Raw genomic sequence first — 9,438 nt, 5'->3', positions numbered from 1 at the left:
CCCCAGGTAAAGTTTTAATATTGTGCAGTGCATTCTGTGCCTCAAGAGCAGCTTTTCTTGTATAAAATGTTACGAAACAACAACCTATAGAGAGAAATGAAAAGCTTTCAGAAATTAGTGAGTATGATTTGTGAGAGTACAATAGGGAGGCAGAAAAAACTGGTTGAACAACACATTATGAAAGCTGGAAATGTGAATTACCATGAGGCTGCCTGAATGACATGAATAAAAGAAAGCTTGTATGGTTTAAAATAAAAAGTCACCCCCTGTGCATTGCATCTATAGCACACCTACATTGTTAGTGAACTGTAATCACTTAGAAATTAAGTTAACTAAAATCCAATTGGCTTTGTACGGTGTAAATAAGGTTACATTTTTCTAAAGGCTCCCCATTACACTTTGAGTATAAGCAACATGGCAAGCTCAAACCAGCAGGAATTCATTCTTGCATCCCAGGCAGAAAATCAGGTTAAAGCAGGACCTCATTTAAAGGGCCTTGTATGTAAGGTTTGCTTTGCCTATATGTAAGGAGCTAAGGTTTGCTCCCCCCTTTCTGAAACCTGCTAAGACTGGAGGCAGGATGCCCATCTCAGTTGCAAGAGGGAAAATAAGCTGCAGGAGAATTTGCTGCAGGTGGGATAGCGGAGGTGGCTGGCAGCACGACGAGAGGCTCTCCTCACCCTGCTCCTGCCTAACCAGCTTCAGTTTCAGTACAGCAGCTTCAGTTGTCATAATCCCTCCTTTTCCCTTTGGCAGCACAGTCCAACTGAGCAGCATGTGGGATCGGACACAGGTTGCTGCTCTCTCTGTTGCAAAAGCAGCCAGTAAGCACTCCTGCAGCACACGCAGCCCAGGCAGCTCAACATCCACCCAGGGTGAGGCCAGGACTCAGGGACAGCTATAACATCATGGTGTGGGACAAAAATAAAAGGACAAGGAGCTGAGCTGCTGCAGTCTGTAACGGCTCTCAGGCTACGTCCCACTGCATGGTTTCCAGCACTGAAGTCTGTGAGGTTGCTGCTCCTTGGCATGCACGGGGCACGGAGAGAGCTTTCTGCAGGAGGACCTTGCATCCCCATTCCAGGTGGGGTCCTCTACACAATAACCCAGTTTGCAACTTCAATCTGACTTCCAGCTGGAGAGAAAACACCTTGAGAGCATCACCACAGCACTTCGGTGCGTAACACAAGGGAAATTCCCCCTGAAACAGCTCCCATCCAGCACAGCGTCAGTGTTACAGGCACACCCACGAAGCCTAACCCGCTGCTGCTCTGTCCGTAAGGGAAAGAGGCTGGGGCTGAATGCAGCCCCAGTGCTGTGGATGTGGGCAGCTCCTGCTTTGGAGCTATGTCACCCTAAGAAGCGGCACCCAAACTGCCCTGGAGCTCTGCGGTCAGGAGGCTTGGTGACCCAGCTGGTACGGGGACAGGGAAAACCTGCTGGGAGGCCGAAGTAAATACTGAGGTAAAAACTTACTTCACGGCAAACGAAACGATGGTGATTTCACTGCTGTATCAGCAAACAATCCTATTGTCTTAATCCTTGACAGAGATTTGTTGCAGCTCCAGGGAAATGCCCAAACCAAACAGTTAGTGGAAGAAACCTCAGCTCCCGAGCCTCGGCGCTGGCCTTCCCGCTCCCTTGGAGCGTGACACGGGTCGGACACTCTGTCCTTTGCTGGCAGCGGCTCCCTAGTGCTTATCAAGGTGAAACACCACGTCACCCCTGGCGTGCCAGCTTTTCCTCAGCCTCTCAGCATTGCCATAGCAGCAGAGGGGACCGAGGATAAAGCGTGCAGAGGAGGACACGGGCGAGGAAGCGTCTTTAGTGGCCGCATGGAGTGCGCTGACAGCACACCGTGGAAGGGCTCCATCCAGAACCCCCCCTCCGCTGCCTCCTGCTCGGCTCCAGCTGTGCACTGCTCTGTGAACGCTCCCTCTGGCTTTGCAGCAGGGCCGGTGACGACCATTACCTTTACAACAAGCGAAGGTAATCATGTATTCCCAGCTGGAATACGGTGAGTTTATCCCTTAACAGAAAAGCACTTGCAGGCAGCACAATACGCAGGCAGGAAGGTAATGCTGACTTAACACAGCTGGGAGAAACACTTCTCGTGGTGCCAACAGATTCCTTAAAATTTCACAGTTCACGAAAGAGAAGGTTTGATAATTATTTCAGTGAGCTGAACATTGTTCGATAGGGATGGCTATTACAGACAGCCACAGCCTGTAAGGGTTTGTGCTTCCTGTGAGTGCTTCTGAATCTTCTATTCCACTGGTAAACTCTGCACATTTTAATTATTCGAATCCAGAGTTAAAATGGGAAACAAATCAGAGTTTGCGACATTAAATAGCACAACTTTGAGAAAACAGCATGGCATATTTCTGTCCTGCCAGCTGGTTCCAAAGTCTACCATCTTCTACTACTGCCTCTGTATTTGTTTTATTAAATGTTTAGTATACAGTTTTTTAACCAGGAGAGAGGATTTTGAGGAAAAAATACCAAGTAGTAGTCGTGACCTTGCAATTGTGATGTCCTTACCATGGGTCTGAAGAGTTTTATTTTGGATTTGGGCTCTGTGGGCTTATTCTCATAGGACGTTTGGAAGCTTTGGGTTCGTCATTCTTGGCACCACTTGAAAGAACTGCAGTTGAAAGATGAATACCCCATGAAATACCCTTTAACTAGTCATGTTTGGGGAGCAATTGTGTAAGAGAGAAAAATGTCTCTGGGAATGAAGACTGGGAGAAAACAGCAGGAAACACACAGATGTTTCCAGCAGGTCAGCAGCCTGATATGGTGCCTTTTAAGCCCACAGATCGACACACCTGAAGATGCACACGGATAAAATCATTACCTGTACTCGTTTTGCTTGCATCTTATTAAACAAATACAATAAAACAATGGTTTGCCATGCTTTGGGGAGAGCATGGATGCGATCTGTGCACACTTGATTCTGAAGCTCTCTGACAAAGAGGTTGGGGTTGGACTGAAAAAAAAAGAAAATACGAAAATCCAGACCAGGAGAGGTGAACATGCGCACAGTCCCAGAGGAAATGCTAGAGCTTAGCCTATGGAGGTGCTCTCTGCCAAGGTACACACACCGCTGCAGCTCCAAAAAGCCAGCTTTGAAGATGCCTTAAGTGTAAAATCCCTTTGGCTCAGTACCACGTGCCACAGGAGAAAATACCGAGTTCAGTTGTTTCTGCAGAAATCCTGGAAGGGAAGACTGCTGTGTGAAAACACATGGTTCATGTGTGCTGTTGGGCTGGTAGCTGGGCCCTGCTGAAGGACGACTAGGACTCTTCCACTTACCCCAAGAAAATGCAATATTACCATAGACAAATCTGTGACAGCACTGGAAAATAAAAGTATATTTCCTATGAGAAAAGAAAAAAAACACAACAAAACACAACCCTCTTTCCAGCCCCCTGCACACATAATCATGGTTTCATCATCAGCAGACACAACAGCAGCTTGAACCCCAGCTAAACCTTTCTGACATCCAAATACCCAAAAGCCTGAGAGTGATAACCTTCTCCCCTCCTATTCAGGACTACTTATAAGGCGGATTGACTTGTGGACATGGTTCTGCCTATTCTCAGTCAGCCCAGTTTAACTCTGATTTAACTTCGTGTGGACTAGCTTCTTCTTGACTGAAGAAACGGGAGCTCATGCCTCCAAAGCACCAAATTCCCTTTGTTTTTGTACACTGGTTGTGCTTGAGTTGGATTTACTCGAGCATACTTTACTCCGTATTTACTCCAGCATACAACATCTCCGCTCTCTACCTAGAAAAAGTACTGAATGAATCATGCGGATCTCTACAGTCCCTTAAGGACATCCGCAACAACTTCGTGGCTATTCTGCCAGATGCTTGAACAGACTGAATGAAAGCTGCCACCCTGCACTGTACAGCAGCTGGTAGCAGCAAACGGGGGCCTGAGAAACAACGGTGGCGAGCAGCCCTACTTCTCAGCGCTTCTGGTGATAAAATGCTGCAGTGTAGACACTGCAATGCTCAACTTCAACACCTCATTAAAAAAAAAAAGGAGAAAGATCTCTTATCTCAGCTTGTTTTGTCTTTTTTTCTCTTTTTTTTTTTTTTCCAAAGGAAATTTAGTGCCAGAAAAAGACCTTGAGGTCCCAGCCACTGGGAGAGAGTTGACACATTCAATTCTCCATGACACATCCAATTCACAAGCCCCTGCTCAGGCTGCCAAAGGCACCAATTAGCACCAGTGGTGGAGATTTTATATCTTTTTTTTTTTTTTTTTTCAACAGAAACCTGTTTAGGAAAACACCAATGGGGGCAAACAGTCTCACGTATGGCTGGAAACAGCTTTACTTGAGTCACTGTCAAAGATGGCACCAACGGATTGCATGGGGATCGTTCAGCCCCAGCTTCACTAAAGCAACTGTTTAGAAGTTAGGGATGGAAAAAAGAAGGCAAACAGCAAGGACACTCACAACACCACATTCACATTTGATTTTCTGCTGACAGCGAACCTGGGCTTCTGAAGGATGTTTGTGCACATTGTGGAATTATGACAAAACACAGAGTTTTCACCAGGAAACTTCAAACAATGCCAGTCCTCCTATGAGCTCTTTTCAGAGAGCAGTTGGTGAACTCCTGCAAGTGGACTTCTCCTTCTGTGCGACTTCTTCACTGAATTAGGCATTGGTAAAACACTTATCCCCATCCACCCAGCAGCATGGACACACAGAGCTGTGTCAGTGCCTTCATGGGATCCCAGAATGGTTTGGGATGGAAGGGACCTCAAAGCCCATCCAGTTCCATTCAGGATTGGATTATATATGTTGTGGCAGGGTAAATAAACGCATACAAATCAGGTTTATAGCATCAAGACAATTTCATGTCATTACTAGCTAATGTGTCCCTAAAGAAACCAGCCCTGCATGCTGGGATGTGAGTTGAGCTGTAATGGTCTGGGCTTGCAAGTAGATGAATCCCAGAATGGTTTGGCTTGGAAGGGACCTCAAAGCCCCCCCAGTGCCACCCCCTGCCATGGGCAGGGACACCTCCCCCCAGCCCAGGCTGCCCCCAGCCCCATCCAGCCTGGCCTTGGGCACTGCCAGGGATGGGGCAGCCACAGCTCCTCTGGGCAGCCTGTCCCAGTGCCTCAGCACCCTCAGAGTGAAGAATTTCTTCCTAATGCCTAATCTAAATCTCCCCTCTTTTAGTTTAAAGCCATTCCCCTTGTCCTATCACTGTACTCCCTGATAAACAGCCTCTCCTCTTCGTTAGGTTGCAAGCTCCAGCGCAGACACCGCTAGGAGCTCATCCACGTCAGTATTTTTATCGCTTTCTCCCAATTCAAGCACAGACTAATTACTCCACGAGAACTGTTTACATCCCTAATTTTAAGCAGTGAACAAAAGGAAGCTCTCCTCCGCTCGGAGATGCGGCGGGCGCGCTCCTTGCTGGCTTTTAACGGCACTGGAATCTGTGTAAGAGGCTTAATCTCTCAGCCAGGATTTCATGCTTGAACGAATACGGCAACCTCCATCTTGCTTCGGGTGTGAAAACGTTCCTTACAGCTCCCAATACTGAATACACGGTTCCTAGTTTAAAGTTACCAGCAATTATATGCGTGCATCCATATGAGAAAATAACCCTCAGCCGTGGACGGGGATTAAGAGCTGCCGTTGCACGTGGTGCTCTGCGCTTCTGATTTGCTTGAAGAAAAACCTGCTGCAATTTCTTGAAAATTTAACTTTGGGGAGTTGAAAGAGAAAAGATACAGGTGAAAAAAAAAACACCACTCATATTCTTTGGCCTGATTTATGAGTTTTTATAGTTTTCAACTGTCAAAATTTGTCAGTTTGGATCTCTGCTGCATTGTGCATATTATCACCTGCCGCCAGTATCTGAACCCTAACCATAGGGTATAGAAATACAAGAGCTTATCAGTGCGTCTGCAAAGGCTGCGACAACTTAAAAGTATGAAATTTGCTTTACCTTCCAGACTAATAAAATAAACACTTCAAAACAGCTATAATGATTATCTGATGATTGAACTCTGTATTCTTTTAGCACGTAATGGAATCCTGGCAGACAAATTCAATTCAAAATACATTCACATTCAGGACATCAACAAAGTCATCATGTTGTGAATTGAAAATTCCTTTAAAGGCTGCGTTTGAATTCTAAGGGGCTGACAGATCAAGGGACTGAAGGCCCTGGAAGGCTAAATGAGTGAAGTCCCGCTATGTTTCTTTCTTTCTGTGAATGAAGCTCACTTTTGTGTGTGCATTTGCAAGCAGAACAGGTGCTGGCTTCATACAAGCTTGGAATCTCAATTGGGACAGTAGCTTCTTGTCAATCCCGCACAGTTCAAGCTAGTTTAAGTTAAGGAGGATTTCTTTTTCTTCTTTCCCCCCCCTCCAAATATTCCTTTCCTGATTTTCACATTACTCTTCCATGACCAAAATTTAAACATTACACCGCGATTTAACAGGGGTGCATTTCTAAAGGGTCTCTTGCATTCCAGATGTTCACCCCAACGCCGAAAGACGTGCTCGGTAAATCACAAGCAGCTGCCTGAGCAGCATGATGTGCAGCCAAACACGCCATGACCCACACTGTCATTTTCCAAAAGGCGACGGAGACATCAAAAATCCTCGCCCACCAAAGCCACTGAAAAGACCTATTGCTGCAGGAGCTCAGGTGCAGTTGGGCAACAAGAGTCTTTACATTCGTTAATTTTGGTGCAGCTCAATGGAAGCCTTGTCCAGTATTTATTCTGTATTATGGGTTTTCGTGCAATTAGCTAACCAGAGTGAAAGACACCATTCTACTGTTAGGAGAAGTGTTTCAAGCCTTAGAGATTCTGGTTTGGTGACTCCATACAAAAACTGAGAAAAAGATGAGCTGGCTGAATAGCAAATACAGACATTCTGACAAAGGAAAGCAAAACCTTTCCAGAAATAAAACTCTTAACCGTTTCTGCAATTCCACTGAACAGGAAAAGAAGGTGGCTAAGGCAGAGGGAGGCATTTTTGATTCCTACCTGCACCATCCTCTCGCTCTATTGTACAGGGAGTCACCTGAGAGCACGATGGCAATGCTTCACTCCTGAAGCAATCCCGGATAGAATTGCCATACGCTGCAGAAATCAACCTTTAACGATGCCGCCTCCCAATTAGCTCAGGTTTGCTAATAGTTCGATATAATTGGCACCCTGATGGAAACTGTATTACCAATCCTGTCACCAGCCAGGAACCCGAAATGCCACTCTAATGACAACACATATTAGAGCAATGCCACTTCTAATATTAATACGTTAGCCGCAGGTAGGCTGGGGCTCATATACCAGAAGGATTCACAAACAGGACATGCCAAATTCCACCCCGGGCTCTATTTTTTCGCCTGGTTATAACATCCAGGGCGGCAATAGAGCAGCCCCAGCGTGCCCCGAACCGCCCCTGTCGCATTATAGCACAACTGCTGCAGGCCTGGAGAAGCCCTGTAAATGGCCAATGAAAAATGATCCCACGGAGCTCAATTTTTTCAGCCCGTGCCTCGCAAGTTATGACGGCCTTTCTGTTAATTGGCCACAAGTCCTAGTTTGCTGTCAGCCTTCAGCTGCACCGGGGAGCTCTTTTGGAGGAGTCGCACTCTGTCATTCCCGTACCCTTGTGAATACAAATGCTCTCTATAAATGTCCTCTGCCTACAAAATGGAAGTATTTTTTTTTCTTTTCTTTTTTTTTTTTTTTTGACCTAGATTAAATCTGCTGAATTTTCAAGCCTTTTGGGAAAGCAGCTAAGAACTAATATGCACCGGTTCGTGTGCCACACCACTTCCCTGCCCATTATTATGTAAATTTTGACTAAAGTGCGACACAGATAGAAGAGATATCACGGGCAAAATTGCCAGAATCTGCTTTTCTTGCTCTCTGAAATAAGCCACTTATATTAAACAGTTTTAAGTGTCTAATAGCTGTAAAAGTATCGGAAGAATTTCAATGTCTATTTTTCATATAGGACAACGACAGCTGTTAGCAAATTCCTGAGCTCTCTCGCTGCCTGCGTAATGATTGGGAAGCGAGCGGCCAGCACGCCGGCACGGCACGTCGGGGCTCTCTGGTTTCCTTCTGAAGGACGGGGCCAACTTCCACATCTGCAGCTTGGGAATGCTCATTCCAAATTTGTAGTCGATAGTGATAAAGGAGGGGGAGGAAGCGGTTTCAGGATTGGATTATATATGTTGTGGCAGGGTAAATAAACGCATACAAATCAGGTTTATAGCATCAAGACAATTTCATGTCATTACTAGCTAATGTGTCCCTAAAGAAACCAGCCCTGCATGCTGGGATGTGAGTTAAGCTGTAATGGTCTGGGCTTGCAAGTAGATGAATCCCAGACTGGTTTGGCTTGGAAGGGACCTCAAAGCCCCCCCAGTGCCACCCCCTGCCATGGGCAGGGACACCTCCCCCCAGCCCAGGCTGCCCAAAGCCCCATCCAGCCTGGCCTTGGGCACTGCCAGGGATGGGGCAGCCACAGCTCCTCTGGGCAGCCTGGGCCAGGGCCTCACCGCCCTCAGAGTGAAGAATTTCTTCCTAATGTCTAATCTAAATCTCCCCTCTTTTAGTTTAAAACCACTCCCACTTGTCCTGTCATTATACTCCCTGACAAAGAGTCCCTCCCCAGCTTTCCGGTGGGACACCTTTGAGTACTGGAAAGCCACTATGAGGTCTCCCTGAAGCCTCCACTTCTCTAAGCTAAATAACCCCAACTCCTTCAGCCGGTCTTCATAGCAGAGGTGAGCAGTCGGTGGCATTGTACCCACACATCAGGATGGCATCAAGACCCGATCTGCTCTGTGAAACAGCCGGGTGCTGGAAGCACCACCAGCCTGGCCTGGACTCTTCCTCCTCTGCCACCCTTCCAAGCACCCAGCCAGTGTGCAACCCTTGGAGAGACATTTCTTGCGCAGTCCCAGGAGGAGGAAGGCCTTCTGCCAACACCACAGAAAATCTGAGCCATTGCTCAGTGCCTTTTATCCAGTTCATATTTGGTCTATTTACACTTCTAAATCTTGAAGATAGAACACAATTGGGATCTTATACATCTGTACGTACTGTTTACAAAAAAAAAAATCTGCTTGTAATAAAAACTTCTTGTTAGAGCTTTTTGAAAAAAAAAATATCTCAAGTAAGTAGGACAGCAGGGGAGAGGCCAAGGAGACGGCGCTCCAGTCTCCATTTCTGTGATGGGTCTGCCTTGGAATCTGTACTCCCCACTGGTACAGTATAGAAAACAATACACATAGGATAAACAAGAAATATTTTTGTTTTAATTGGAAATCATTCTAAACAAGGCCTGTCAATATCTGTGTATAAGGTATTACAAAGAAAAATGGGGGGGATATTTACATGAAGCTACAACACAATCACTTATTTCTCATGCTGC

At 46.2% G+C, this 9,438-nt stretch overlaps 1 protein-coding gene across 10 annotated transcripts in view; it reads right to left on the bottom strand.

Moving 5' to 3' along the window:
* Positions 1 to 9,438, bottom strand: part of CELF2 (CUGBP Elav-like family member 2) — a 374,770-nt gene that overhangs the window by 102,872 nt on the left and 262,460 nt on the right. For all 10 annotated transcript variants that reach the window (XM_013185426.3, XM_013185427.3, XM_013185423.3 and 7 more), the window contains one exon: positions 2 to 84. In XM_013185426.3, the coding sequence (XP_013040880.1) occupies positions 2 to 84 (83 nt within the window). The remainder of the gene's footprint in view (position 1; positions 85 to 9,438) is intronic.

This window comes from Anser cygnoides, chromosome 1 (genome assembly GCF_040182565.1).
Source record: "Anser cygnoides isolate HZ-2024a breed goose chromosome 1, Taihu_goose_T2T_genome, whole genome shotgun sequence".
In the NCBI taxonomy this organism is placed as follows: Eukaryota; Metazoa; Chordata; class Aves; order Anseriformes; family Anatidae; genus Anser; species Anser cygnoides.
The sequence above is the reverse complement of the archived record's forward strand: the minus strand, read 5'-3'. Positions and strand labels throughout refer to the sequence as shown.